Source organism: Melozone crissalis, unplaced genomic scaffold, assembly GCF_028551555.1.
Source record: "Melozone crissalis strain CALT ecotype California unplaced genomic scaffold, PUWL_Pcris_2 ptg000014l_1, whole genome shotgun sequence".
In the NCBI taxonomy this organism is placed as follows: domain Eukaryota; kingdom Metazoa; phylum Chordata; class Aves; order Passeriformes; family Passerellidae; genus Melozone; species Melozone crissalis.
The window spans coordinates 19,290,741-19,305,572 of NW_026535792.1; the positions used below are offsets into that span (position 1 = coordinate 19,290,741).

A 14,832-nucleotide genomic window follows, 5' to 3' on the forward strand; every position below is an offset into this window, starting at 1 on the left:
ACAGTATCAGAGTTGTGTGTGTGTTTGCTTTGCAATGCTGGCCAGTAAGCACTTCTAACTATAAATTGATATTGTGGATTGTAATTCTTAGTATGTGACACTGCACAGCAAGGCTTCACTGGTGTAGGCTAAGCATGTAATATTTGAGTTGAATTTATACAGGTATACACTTTCTTTCTCATTTTAGGTACTTCATGGTTCTTATCCAGGAAATGGCACTGAAAATTGATCAAGGATTTTTAGGAGCACTTAGTGAACTCTTCACTCCATCTACAGACCCAGAAGCTGAAAGACAAAGGGTAATGTATGAGAGAAACAGATTTTTGCTGGAATGGGACCTTAAGTGATTGAGGAATTTAGGTGAAAATCAATATAATAAAAAATGGGAAAATCACCCAGAAATTTTGTGTCTGTTATGGGTTGTTTGGGGTTTTTTTTCTGGATTCATTAGTACATTCATATTTAAGTAGTTAGTTAACTATTTAACTATTACTATTTTTTCTACTGTTTATTTATATATATATGAATACATTTAGATATAATATGATTAATTGTATTACATATATGGATGAGATTAACTTCCTTTTTTTCTTTTAAATATTGAAACCAGTCTAAATTAATTCAGCAAGATTTGGATGCACTTAACACCGAGCTGATGGAGTCTTCCCTAACAGATGTGTCAATGCTCAGCTTCTTTGAACATTTCCATATTTCTCCAATTAAGGTATGCAGTAGAGAGATGATTGGTTAATAAATCATCCAATTAATTCATTACATTAAATCCCTAGTGGGGATTTTACATTCTCTAGAATTTAATACTTTGTTGGAAAACTTTCTCTGTTGCCCATGAGTGCAAACAGACCTTAACCATAACTAAGAGGGGAGATCAGTGGGTATAGTAATGCTGAAAGCCAGATAAAATACTGGATAATGTATCATAAATAGCATTAAAATACACTTTGATGGGATTATCTTCATATCTCTCTTAAAGCAGATAGATTTTTTTTGGAGCAAGAGAAGAAAAATCATCAGTAGATGAAATGATAGCTTTCCTCAACTTTCATCACTGATTTGTTTACATGTGCACCACATGACCTGCTCTGGTTTGGCTTTCCTTTGGTCTTGATTTGTCTTGTTTTACTAATTCTGCCTTGACAGTTGCATTTGAGTTTGTCTCTGGCTTCTGGTGGAGAAGCATCAGATAAGGGGGAAGAAATGATAGCCATCCATTCTCTGAATTTGCTGTTGAAAAGTATTGGAGCTACTCTAACAGATGTGGATGATGTTGTTTTCAAGTAAGTGAATTCAGTTGGTTGGGGTTGTTTGTTTGGGTTTTTTTGTTTAATACTTTGACTGCTGTACACTTAATAATTGGGTCTATGGTAAACTTTACTGACTGACTGTAGTGTAAATTTATACAGTGTTAGGGGAAAGGGAGGAATGGAGAGAAAATGGGGTTTGGGATCCTTTTTAAGGCAATAGTCTTCAGGATTCTCTGAAGGAAAGCAGAGAAGTATTTGAATGAGGAAGGGTGTCTTTAATTAATGTATGATTACTTGTCTTCCAGACTTGCTTTCTTTGAAATTAAATACCAGTTCTACAAGAGAGATGAACTGAGGATGAGAGTTATTAGACATTACAGTGAACAAGTAAGCTTATTTAGTCAAGTCTTTGTGTACAATTTTGAGTATGTATCTTAAAGAAAATTTTATTTTTCTTCACCAAATACATATTTGGGCACTCTAATACCTTACTTGGGTAGTAAATTAAAAAATGAACCAGGCTGGTGTTCTGGCATGTGTAACAACAGTTCTTAACACTGCTTTTGTTGTTTGCCTTTTTTCTTCCCTCCCATCATTTAGTTCCTGAAACAGATGTATGTTCTTGTACTTGGATTAGATGTTCTTGGAAATCCATTTGGTTTGATCAGAGGGCTGTCTGAGGGAGTTGAAGCTTTCTTCTATGAGCCATTCCAGGTAGGAGTTCCTGATTCTTCAACTGTGCCTTTATAAAGGGCTGTTTGAATGTACTGGTAGGGGTTATAGTTTATTGTCACTACACTCCACACCCTGAACAGGCAGGCAGCAGTAATTTTTTAATGTGAATTTCAAAGGAATAACCTATTCAGATGGCCTTGCATCAATGTAAAGAAATTCCTAGTTTTTCTTGAAACAGATGCATCATCGTGTAATTTTCTGCTATTCCTTCTTAATTTCATTTTTAGGGAGCTGTTCAAGGACCTGAAGAATTTGCTGAAGGTTTTGTAATTGGTGTTAGAAGTCTTCTTGGGCACACAGTGGGTATGTTCATAGTGTTCTTTTTTGGTGAATTCCCACATTATTTTTCTAGTGAGTATTTAAGGTTGTCATACTGTTGCCAGTGTTTGTGGTACAGATCATTCACAGATAATTTACCTGAGACCATCTGAATATCTGTTTGTAGACTAAGCAACCAAGGTGAGAAACATTACATATATAACTAAATTAGTAACATGCTCTGGATAAATAAAAAGCATTATTTTAATGGTTCTAAAATGTCTGGAGAAGCCTGAGAAGTGTTCTGTTACAATTACTTTAGATTTTTATTTAGGTGTGTCTTGACAGTAATTAGAGAAAACACTATTTAATCTATTTTGCTATGTAACATGTAGTAAAGTGCTATAAATGTTCTCTGTTGCTGTATGTATAGATATCAGACCACATTCTGGAATCTTCTCATGGATAGCATGGCTCTGTGTGAATTCACCATGTCTAAAGTGAATAGGAAGGGAAATTGCTATGTACTTGCTGGCTGTGTGTTGTTTGCTGTTAAGATGTGAAAGCACAGTAACTCCTTCTTTGTGTTCCCTCAGGTGGGGCAGCAGGGATGGTGTCCAGGATCACTGGCACTGTTGGCAAGGGCTTGGCTGCCATCACTCTGGATGAGGAATTTCAGCAGAAAAGGAGAGAGGAGATGGGTCGGCAGCCAAAGGACTTTGGGGAGAGCCTGGCCAAAGGAGGAAAAGGCCTGTTAAGGGTATGGTCTGGGGATGAGTGTTTCATGTGCCAGCTTGCTTGAAAATCACCTGCAGCAAGTCTGATATCTTTTTTGTCAGTTAACTAACTAAGCAGAAGAGACAGGCAGTGGGTTTATAGGAGACTCGGTGTAGTGTTTGAGGTCATGTTTCTGGTCACCTGAGGAATTGAAGTTAGCATTTGAACAGGAAATAACACCAATTTCTGCTGTGTATTGTATAAATAAATAAATAGTTACTCATATTCAACAAATGTGTTAGGTAATCAAGGTAACTGGGCCCTGGTAGGTACACAGGTTGTGGTAATTGGGGATGGGCACAGCTGTGAGCAGCACTGGCAGCAATGAGCCATGGAGTGCCCAGGGGCACTGAGCAACCACCCAAGGGAGCAGAGGGCACACAGGGCAATGCATCAACATCAGGGGTGTAAAAGGTTGGGCTGAAGAACAAGAGGAGCAGATGCTGGCAGCCTTCTTAAGTGGTGAGGTGTTACTCTGTTTGGGTTGAAGCTTTCTGACATTGCATGGTAATACTCTGTGCATCATGGCCATCTCAGCTGTGACGTGTGGTGCACCAGGCCCTTACCTGACCTTGCAGTGAATTCTGTCTTTCAAGTCTATGCCTCAGTTATAGTTTTCTTAAAAATATTAAGAGAAAAAACAAAGCCAAAGTCCCTAGACAAACATTGTTTCTGATACTGAACTTTACATTATAAGCTATTAAAATAAAGATTTGAGACAACAGATTGCCCAGCTGGACTGACAGCATTTCAGTTTCTCATTGGGAACTTAATTATCTTTGTTTTAGGGTGTTGTTGGAGGTGTGACAGGCATCATCACTAAACCAGTAGAAGGTAAGCACAAAGGATGCATTGCACTGCTTAAGTGGTTTCTCAATACTTGACAATTTATTTTGTAATGTTAAGAAATAGCAAACCAAGTATGGTGATGCTAAGGCATAGCAAAATTTTTATATTTCTTATTCTAATGTGAATTTACATGATGATTTCCTCAAATGTCTTTATATCTGTTGTTGGCTTTACCACCTTTTAAACATTTGTATGGTTAAGAATAGGTTATCTCTGTGATATATTTTGTTAGGCCTGCTGTAGTACCCAATTCATTGTCTGAAGCCAGAATAAAGATAGTAAAAATAACAAAGTAAAAATCACCAGCTGAAAAAGTTTTTTGGGGCTCTAAAGGTCACAAATCTTAAAAAACAAATCTAGTTTTGTGCCTGAGGTCAATATTTGTTCCTGTTACTTCATGAGAATTATAGATGATGAAAAATATCTGGGATAAAATGCCTCTTATTAATCTTCATGTGGCAGTGATTTTAATGTTGGGAGTCAGCTGTAGCTGTGTGGTGTTTTACAGCTTTTGTGTATACTTAGATACGTAGTCCTTGTCTCTTGGGTGGGTGACCTCACCTGCTTTCTGAACACTCCTTTGGTTCTCCCATAGTGATATATCACCAGCACTATGTAATTTTGAGATAGAAATAGTTAACTTCTATCACACTTCTGCATCTTAGTGTCTTCAGAACATTTTGTCATTACTGTCAACCTATAAAAAACTTGTCTATTGGCCTATAGTCCAGATGGAAAGTGTGAGAAGGAGAATCTTGGTAACATCTCAGTTCTGGGCCCTTCAGAGGCTGGTGAGGTGTTCAGTGACCAGTGATGTGTCTGAGCAGACCAGGAGGCAGTGGGTGACTTTCCACAGACAGCTCTTTGTACAATAGGACTCTGCAATCACTGGCTGTGGGCTGTTTCCAACACAAACCAGCTCCCCTGTAGCAATAACGGTTTAATTCTGTGATTAAGTAGGTCATGAAAACATTTCTTTTTCTGTTTCTGTTATTTTCAAGGGGCTAAAAAAGAAGGTGCAGCTGGATTCTTTAAAGGCATTGGAAAGGGGCTGGTAGGAGTGGTAGCCCGGCCGACGGGAGGCATTGTGGATATGGCAAGCAGCACCTTCCAGGGAATTCAAAGGTACACTGCAAGGGGAAGTTCTCCTCCTTTGGTGGATACTGGGTGGTAAAGTGCTCTAGTAGTGCCACACAACTATTTGTAAATACAAAAATCAGGATGATATGTGAGGTTGAGGAATGTCCAGTAGCCTGTAACAAATCTATTTTGTGATGACGAGGAATTTGTGCTTCAGAGAATATGCTGCTCTGTGGTAGTTCAGGTAGACAGTAACTAATCACTGTGGTAGTTCAGGCAGACAGTAACTAATCCATTTTTTCGTTTTGCTCCTTGCACTGAGGAGAAATGTCTGTTAAATTTACAGTGAAAACAGACCACTGAAATTTTCAGGGTAAAACTTCCCAGTCTGAAATTTGGTTAGCAGTGCCCATCAGGGCCTTCTTGTGTTTTAATGGGACCTTAGGACAGTGTGTTAATAAACTTGAGAACCCTTAGTAAGTTATCTGCATTTGGGAATCAACTTCTCCAGCTTATTCTGTAGCTGTTTAATTGACTAGTGCTACTTTTGATTTATTATTAGCAGTCTGTCTTTACTATTTACATCTGCAGGGTACCCAGGATGTGTAAGTGGGATGTGTGGCAAATGAAAAGCTGACTTCTAAAGATGTACTGGTGAAACTCAGGCTTGTTTTAAGCTTACCAGAATCATGTTGCACTGTCTGTGGCAGGGTGGCAGAATCAACTGAGGAAGTGTCAAATCTGCGTCCCCCACGCCTCATCCGTGAGGATGGCATCATCCGGCCCTACAACAGGGTGGAGGCTGAGGGCTATGATTTATTTGAGGTATGTTCTGCATTGTAAACACAGTTAAAACTCTCTTTAGAGAATTTTAGGGCTCCATAAAGGATTAAGTGCAATCAATCTGTAGCAGTCATTATCTGAAATAAAAATTTGCCCCAGCATATTTCGTAAAGCAAACCTGGATAGCAGGGAAGGCCCAGTGCTTGGAGTAAGCTGAATGCAAAATGGAAACTGCAGCATTGCTGTTCTATTTTCTCCATTTTACATTCACTTCTCATACTCTGGAAGGAGGTAGTAGGATTAAAAATTATAATGATTAAGATTTAAATATGTGAGAACCCCCCATTTTGATAGATCCAGATCTTTGTCTTTATAACAAAGCTAAGGTTGGTTTACAGACTAAGCAACTAAGCAATGGACCTTGAATTGTTTGGTTGTATCAGCAATTAAAAAAACTGCATGAATTTTCATACCACTGCTGTTTGGTTTTTCCTTATGTTGTTCATAATAGCAATCTGTCATAGCTACAGGCACTGTGTGGACATTTAGCCTGCTTTCTCATGTGGATGTGCCTAACATATGGGAGATGAACAACATGAGTTTTCAAGTTCTTGATAGTCAGAATCAGTTAATTTGTATTTTAGACTTTGTGATTTTAATACTTAACTTTAAATGTTCATTTAAATGCTTATTTTTGCTTTACTCTGTTGCTAAAAAGTTTGGAGTAGAATAACTGTCTACATTAACTTGGATATTTGCTAGTTGCTTGTACATGGTCCTTTAATCCTTATTCCCTGTTCTATTTCTAACATTTCTTTTCTTTCTCCTTCTCTCTTGGCATGCAGCAAGAACTGGAATAATGGAGTAAACATTTTCCATATTTCTTGTCTGTTTCCCTCACGGTTTTTCATCTGCCTTAAGTATTTAGATCAAGGGCATGATTGCATTTACCATGACCTCTCCCCTTCTCAATCTTTTCTGTGTAGCAGTTGAATAAAATGGTGTTTGATGTTGTCCAGGCTCAGAAAACAAACTTGAATAACCATCTTCAGTAAGATTAGATGGGAGAGACAGGGAGGGCTTGTTTCCTGTATATTTATTTTTCTGAGGATGCTTAGCTCCTTATGAATGGCAACAACAGAAGGCACTTGGAAAAAAGGATCACAGTAGGTTAGATCCTGAATTTATTTATTTATTGGTGCTCTCCAGAGGTGGAGCTGTGGACAGAGGGGTAGAGCAGATCTTGAGTAAAATTTAAAATAGTGATAGAGAATGGAATTTACTTCTGGGAAATTGTTTGTAATTTCAAGTTTTTACAGAAGTGCTGAGAAAACCTGTACTTGTGGTTTCTGTGCTGTGCCATAGCCCTGACAGCTACACGTCTGCTGACCCACTCTGCCTTCAAGTTACTACTGCTGGTTCTTTATGAATTTGCTCGGTTAAGCATACAGCTAGCTTAGTTGACTCTAGCTTTTAGTCACAGAATCTTCAGGGGCTTTATTCTTCAACATAAAAAATAAGTATAAACTGTCAGCTGTTAACAGGAATCTACACACACACACATATATAAATAAGTATACATGTATTTCTGTACTAAGCAATGCCATAAACTTCATTACTAATACATTTTAGAAATTAGCAAGCTAAGCTTAAGCTGTTGTCAGAGCAAATTTTTTGCCTATTATATGTGAAAATTTGTTGAACAGAAGCATTTTTGCTGGCAATGCCTTTTAGAATGTAATGGTCAATTTAAAATCATTCAAAAGAACATTTAGTGAGTTTTTTTAGAGGATTAAATGAGATTAAGTTGTGATATACTAAGCAGGCCCAATTTTTTCTTCTTGAATGTTTTGGTTTGGTTTTTTTTTCTCCCTATGTCTTTTATATCTGGCAAAAAGGAAAAGATGGCACAGTCAACACGGAAAATTTGATATTATGCAGTTCTTCCACATCTGGTATTTGTACTTTCTTAAGAGGTGTACATTGGAGCAGAATACAAACCAGGAATAGATCCTCTGTACAGTTCACTAAGTACAGTTGGTTTCTTTCAACAAGTCACTTAATGGAATACATGAGAGGTGTAATTAACTGTTCTTGGTTTTTGTGCTAGAGGTCAGTGTTGGGAAGGCTTTGTTTTCTAATGTAAGCTAGCAAGCAATGTAAAGCAAGACAGGACAGTGTCTTTACATGAAATTGGATATTTAATGAAAAAAATGAGTCAGTCCTATGTGCATTTACAAATTTAATCACAATAGGTACAAGTGCTGCTTATTTTTGAATCCTGTATTAGAAGTAGTTCAACCAGGACCCACACCTTCTCATCTACTTTAACTACATTCAATGCATATGTCCCTTTAAAATAAATATAAACTCACGAGGTGGAAACCTTGTAAAGTTACCTTAAGGATCAGATGCCTCAGTACCATCCAGTGATTGGATGGAAAAATGTTTTACTTAATTACTTTTGTGTGAAATGTAGGCATTAGAGCTTGTCTTAGAGGAGCAAAATGTAGGATTTAAAAGAAAAGTGAGGAAAAAGAAAGTGAGGGTTTTGGTGCCAACTGAGGGTGAAGTGGATGAGTTGAGTTGTGCAAAGTTGTTTGTGCAGTTCCTTGTCCCAGAAGTGCTGGCTGTGATGTCTGTGGGATGTGCTCAGTGAGTCCCAAAGCTGGGAGTGAGATGTGATGTGAGCAGGCTGTGCCTCAGCTCATGGGCAGCACACCATGGCTTTGCTACTCAGAAATGCACAGCAGAACTCAGAGGGCAAATAGGGCAGCTCTAGGGGAATTGTTTTCCAAGGAATCACTTCTCAAGAGTGCCAGTCATGGCCTGAGCAGTGTTGGAGCTGAGCTTTGCAGGAGCAGGTGCCGGGAGCCCTTGGTGTGGTGGGGCTGTGCCTGTGCTGGCAGGGCTGTGCTGGCCCAGCTCCTCAGGGCTGCCATGATGTCACTCATGCATTATTCAATGCCCGTGGCATTACTTTGTTTCACATCCCAGTTAAAGCAGGAGCTTTATAAAGAATGCAGAACACCTCATGAATAATTGAGGCAGGGTGGTGAGGCAGAGCATAGACTATGCTGGAAACTGCAGATTCTATTTCTGCTTGACTCACTGTTCTGCTGTGTAAATCTGCATTGCTTCTTTCATTTCCATGTAAAATAAGAATGAGTTAACTTCTTCAAAGTGCTGTAGTATGCTCATGAAAATAACAGCTTTTGATTAAGATGTCTAAATTTTAAGAGTGTGCAGATCATGGAGTAATTTCCATCAAGAGCAAGCTCCTTTTTACATAATGCCACCACCATTGTGCTGGCATCTATCAGGTGTATTGAGAATAGCTCACAAACACAGCATCTTTTAGGCACAGGCCTCAGTGGGAGCTCTTACTTTGGTAACATATTGCATGTAAAATCTAAAAATACTATTGGGATTGTTTCTGAAGTTATGAGAAACAGGCTTTCTCTCCAAAGCTTTGAGTTTGAATAGAGAAATATGCTTATGAATAAATCTGTTTAAATATGTGGCATGTCTAATTTCTTCATATTCAACAAAAGGATGCAGAATATGGATTGCAGCCTTTGAATTACAGTTCTCACATGGTGGTGGGTTTTCTATTTCTTAAATTTTTAACTTGTTTTTGAAACAGCTAAGGTTCAGGTATAAAATGTGAGTTCATATTTTCATTTTAGTCATATGCTGCCATGTTTCTTCTAATGTTTTGAAGAGGCTTTGAGATAAGCAGTTTTTCTGGCATCTTTTTTTCCTTTCATATGTACACTGTACAGTTTCAGAAATTTTTAAGATGGTCAGAAAGGGATATTTTTAATAGAAAATATTGGTGGACCCTATGGTTTTGCTTACTAAAAAATGCTGGATTAAAATGTGTTTCAAAACATAACATCACTAGAGAGCAAGTCTAGGAAAACACTATGCTGTTGATTTCAGCTCTTGAATATTCATCCACTTTTGAGATTAAAGGATTTTTTGGAGTCAGTTGTGATGTATGATGATGCTTTAAGATATTTGTTGAACTTTTGAATATATGAAAATAAAATGCAAATAAAAAAATTCAAATGTTCTTTTAATTGATTCTTATGTAAGCTGATCTTTCAATTTTGGTTACTGAAACTGCATAGAATGAAACCTGTTAATCACAGACAGACAAATGTGGAGTCAAGTGCAGCCTCTATTGTCATCTCATTGGTTTTTGGGTCCATCTAAGGAAATAAAAAAGAAATGGCTATTTACAAGAAATAACTAAAAACCTACTGAATTCTTAGTCTTTCCTCTTCAGGTTATTGTTACTGGTTTGTCAGAAACTTGAGGAATGAGACCTTGAGGAATTTACTGTTATAGAGGCTGAATTCCACAATAAGAGCTGTAAAATGAACTGAAAGTCATCATACTTTGCTCTGAAGAATATCAAACCAGTTTTGGGGCACCCATTTGCTAGAAGTTGATCTGAAGTATTTGCATGCTGCATCCAGGCATTCTTCCTTCTGTTTCCCCATTTTTCTAACAGGAGCTGCCCATTTTCCCTTAAAACAGTTTATATCATAAAAAAGGTGCTTGTATTCACCTGGAGGGTGCTGTTGACTTTAGTCAATACCTTGGAGGGTATTGACCAAAGTCAATATACATTGACTTTATACTTATATAATTGTCTTGCTAATTTTTGCTAATTAACCACTATTTACAAGTGTCTTTAAAAAAAGACTTACTGTGTATTAGGAAAACCAGTAGTTGATATAGATTTATTTTCATATCCACTTTGAGGCTAGGTTCCCACTAGTAGCATGTTATTAATTTCATACTTTAATCTTTTTCTGCATGTTTTGATGTGTGTTCCTTTCCCACAAACATGTTCAGGTACCACTCTGTGAGTCTTGCTTGTCTTTAATCCAGTGTTATTGGGAGCTGGGTGTGGGGGTGACTGTGAGCCTGTGTTCTGTGCTGTGTTGTTGATGGAATATTGTAATCCTGGTGACATGCTCTAGGAAACATTTTACTTTAGTCAAAGAGAATGCACAGAATGGGAAATCTGAAAAAAACCTCAATGAATAAGTGCCAAAAAAATCCTAGGAGTATCATAGGACCCTATCCTTCAGTACTTCATTTCAAAACTTTTTCTGTGTTTGCAGGTTGTCACTTGAGTTGTGGTTGTCTAATCAAAACGTGATGAGTGATTTAATCTGCACTGTCATACACCTTTGTATTTTGGGTATTGAATGGTCATATCTGCTCAGTTCAGAAGCCTGATTTTGAGGTGTATTGAGAATTTGTATCTTGAGAGTTTCTTTCTGAGGGTCTGAGTCATGTGCCTTATAAAAATAGATGACCTTTGCAGGGTTTTCACTCTTGAATGAAGCCTGCAGCATGGGCTGTAGCAGCATGAACATTATTAAACAATTGCTAGCACAGGAAGGAAATCAAAGCTGAAGAAATAGTCTGATACAGCAGTGTCAGTGTTCTGCCTTTGAGTGGAATGGATCAGACTTCTCAGTGACTCAGCTTCAGGACTGAGAGCACTGTGAGAACCTCCCTTTAAAGAACTAAAAGAACTAACCATGAGGTAACTTTTCAGAAGGCTTTTCAGTTCAAGACACCAATTTGATTTGTGGTTTTTGGTGTTTAGTGTTTTGTGTTTTGTTTTTTTGTTTTTTTTTTTTATTTTATTTTTTTGGTTTTGGTTGTTTGTTTGTTTGTTTGTTTCTGTTCAGCCCCAGAATTATTTTCTGTTTCTGTTTCAGAAGTTGCACATCAGGAAGTTGGAAAAAGAGGTTTATAGATACCACTGTCCAATTCCAAGAGGCAGAAGAGCAAATCTTATTGTTACCAACAGGTATTGAATATTGTGTGCTTTCTAAGGGCTTGAGATGATTTCAGCTTGGGGATTAGACTTCTGGCTAAGTCTAAACTGATTGCTCTTTTCTGCATATATTCTGCATATATTTTCCTTCTCTATTTTCTTTTTGATTTTTTAAAATATTTAATTTTGTTTCGTTAATGGGCAATGTGATTTAGTTGTGATGTCAGAGCTGGATACTAATTTGGGAAGATGGTTTACTCTGAGATCAGTGATCCTTTCATCATAGTGGGGGGAAATAGTCTTTTTTTCCCCCTCTTCATTTTTGATTTTTCAAATTAGCTTGTTATAAGTGTTTGCAGTCAAGCTAACAATTTGGTAATACATGTTTATCATATTGTTAATTAAAGAATATTCTAAATGAAGTCTTAAGTCTTTGTACCAGTATGAAAATTATTATTTAATTAATCTGACAGGTTTTAGAATTCAAGATGTTGGCAGTCCTGAGTTTGAGGACTCAAAACTTTCTAAATATGCTTAGATAATGAAAAGGACTATGATCTCCACATCTCACAGGTCACCAGTTTGCACCTTGCCTGAATGTATGAGAGAGGCTCATCCGTAATAAGACCATGGAGGTTTCCCAGTGTGGTTTTTTTGATAGTGACCAGCCCAGCTCAGGATTCAGACTGCAGATGGATGAGATTTCAAGGCCATGGAGGATAATTGGGCAGTTTAGTTGTTTGCAGCCTTAGCTAAATGTGCCCTTCTCTCCTTTGCCCAGTCCTTGGCCTGCTCATTCTGTGTGATGTCTTGGATCATCTGTGGCTTTTAAATACCAAGTGATTGTCTCAGAATGCATTAAGGAAATATGGGTGCACTGTGGCTGAGTGGGTACTTGTAATCTGCACAGAAAATGCCTTCTTCAACAAATGCTTTCATTTTGTTTAGTTTTCCTAGCAGACTTCTAATCCCAGGGAGAAATTGAGTATGAACTTCTTTTTTTCTTGAACAGGAGAGTGATATATGTGAAAGAAGTGGAAATCTTAGGCCATTTAACAACAGAGTGGGATTACTTATTTGAAGAATTCACACGTTACCCCTCCTATGAAGCAAATATTTTAAAAATTACTGTTTGGGTAAGAATAGCATGTAAATTTTTTTGTATTTAATATTCACTAGAGGTCCATACATGCATTTAGCTTATTTATGGTTCTAACTGCTAACTAAGAGACTGTGTAACAGGATTTGCTGAATGTTTCTTGAAAGTATTACAGTTGGGTTGGACAGAGACCATGTTGAAATTTCACCTGAAGTTGGCATTCAAACCATTTATGTATGAGATTCTGCATTCTTGTTTTGTGAGACATCTGAAGCACATTTTTGTTCCCCTCTGCAGGAAGAACAAAACATGTTCCAAAGAAAGGACAGTGCAGGTTATGAATGTGTAAAGACTGTTCAGCTTTGGGATGAAGCTACAGCAAGGGTATATTATTTTCTTTTTAAATTTAATCTTCTTTTCTTATGATATTGTTAGCAGTTATTGAAACTCAGTGTGTAAAAAGATGGTAATGTCCAAAGACTTGTTAGAGAATAGGCTGCTGTGCCTGAGGACCATTTACCAAAATTTTGTGTTGAAAAACGTGTTTTACCAAGTGTATGATGAGACCAGATAGTCCAAAGCATTCAAGAGAGTTTATGCAACAATAATTTAATGTTGAAGCTACATAGTCTTAAGGTTTGTATGTTAAAGCTCATTAAAGGAAAATAACTCCAATATCTAAAGTACTAGGTTGTATTAAATTCCCTATAGTCTGTAGGATTCCACATAGCTCCTCATTATTTCAAGATCACCTAAGCCTTGTATGCACACGCTTATTTAGATTCCTCCCAGACATGTTTTTTTTCTACCATTTATCTCTAAATGTTTGTTCCTGTTAGTGCCAGGGAGGCTGGAGTGTTTTGTGAGCCTTTGTTCTGTGGATGGTTGGATCTTGTAGTTAACTTACCCAAGGTGATCCATCAATTTGGGGAAATTCCAGGGTACTTCAAGAATAGAAAAATTTACCTAGGAAACCATGTGTGTGACTGTGGTGTTGTACCAGGTGATGAGGGAGGAGGTGTTCTGATACCAAATGTGAAATCAATTAGGGCCACAGTGTCTTGGGAGCATGCTTGAAATTGTAGCTGCAGTAAATGGCAAGTCAGCAGATGGAATCAGAACCAGGGCCAAATTGCTGCTATTAAATTGACTGAGCCTCCTGAAATAATGGGTTAGACTGGGAAGGAAAAAAATTGCTATAATTTTGAGGCACTTTATATACTGGAAGAGTCTGTCTTAGTTCTTCACTGTGTCTTGTCTAAAAATGTTCCTTCAGCTTTCTCTTCCAGCATGTTGTCCAAATCACACTTGGCATTAAGTAATTGAAATCCTTTTAGTTTCTCTGTGTCTTAGTGGCATGGCCAAAGCACACAGGTCACACTAGAAGGAGACTTTCTTGTATTTAATTACCTTTTTTGGAATTATTTCCTTACTGCACTTTGCTTTGCTAATGTTTATGCTGGTATCTATATGTTAAAAATCAATTTTTCTGCTCTCAACTACAACATTACCCATTTACTATTTGTGGATTTCTGTTTATCACTTGAATATTGTGCATATGAATCAGGAGCTAAGTACCTAAATTAGACCAGCCTGTGTGTGTGTGGATTTACATCTTTGTTGAATTATGTTACAGTAGCATCGTATGGAAGAAGAGTGCTACCTGCTTTCATTGCTGTTTGCTCTCTCTGTGTTGTTTTGCAGAGGGTCTGTGGTGCCATTCAGGAAGCCCTGGCAACACGAAAACAGGAGAAGCTGGTGAAGAGAGCATCCTTAAAGTGGAGGAAACCTTAAATGCTGTCTTGATAATGACAGGATTTCTCGAGTTTGACACTTGGTATGCAATTTTCTCCCTAAAATTGATTAGAAGCAACATGGAAACATTGGGCAAAAAGTGAAAATAAAATCTCTGAGGTCTTCTTTCAAAGTTAGCAGCCATTAACACTTCAGTTTTAGAAGTTATGGATCATTTGGAAGGAATGGGCTTCTAAAACTTGTATTTCAGTTTAAAAATTCCATTTTTGGATAAAATGTTTTCCCACTCTGAAATTTTATTTTCTGTCCTTTTAATGTCAGAGATTCTAAAATGAAGTGGTTACCTTATTTGCACTCTAAGGTTATGGTTTACAGACCAGTGGTAGTGGTTGTGGTGTTTTTTCAGATGGAGCACTTCTGTTAGT

General features: G+C 37.5%; 1 protein-coding gene across 2 annotated transcripts in view; it reads left to right on the forward strand.

The window, feature by feature from the left end:
- VPS13C (vacuolar protein sorting 13 homolog C) overlaps positions 1-14,621 on the forward strand; it is a 74,344-nt gene extending 59,723 nt beyond the window's left edge. Inside the window, exons 72-85 of one of the 2 annotated variants that reach the window (XM_054273108.1) lie at positions 188-299; positions 611-724; positions 1,159-1,295; positions 1,568-1,649; positions 1,863-1,976; positions 2,225-2,300; positions 2,852-3,015; positions 3,821-3,866; positions 4,883-5,006; positions 5,672-5,786; positions 11,495-11,586; positions 12,566-12,689; positions 12,950-13,036; positions 14,357-14,621. In XM_054273108.1, coding sequence (XP_054129083.1) covers positions 188-299; positions 611-724; positions 1,159-1,295; positions 1,568-1,649; positions 1,863-1,976; positions 2,225-2,300; positions 2,852-3,015; positions 3,821-3,866; positions 4,883-5,006; positions 5,672-5,786; positions 11,495-11,586; positions 12,566-12,689; positions 12,950-13,036; positions 14,357-14,446 — 1,477 coding nt within the window. In that variant the 3' untranslated portion in view covers positions 14,447-14,621. Of the gene's footprint in view, positions 1-187; positions 300-610; positions 725-1,158; positions 1,296-1,567; positions 1,650-1,862; positions 1,977-2,224; positions 2,301-2,851; positions 3,016-3,820; positions 3,867-4,882; positions 5,007-5,671; positions 5,787-6,589; positions 8,027-11,494; positions 11,587-12,565; positions 12,690-12,949; positions 13,037-14,356 lie in introns of those variants that run through there. The other variant, XM_054273109.1, reaches the window with a different exon arrangement.
- The last annotated feature ends 211 nt before the right edge of the window (positions 14,622-14,832 follow it).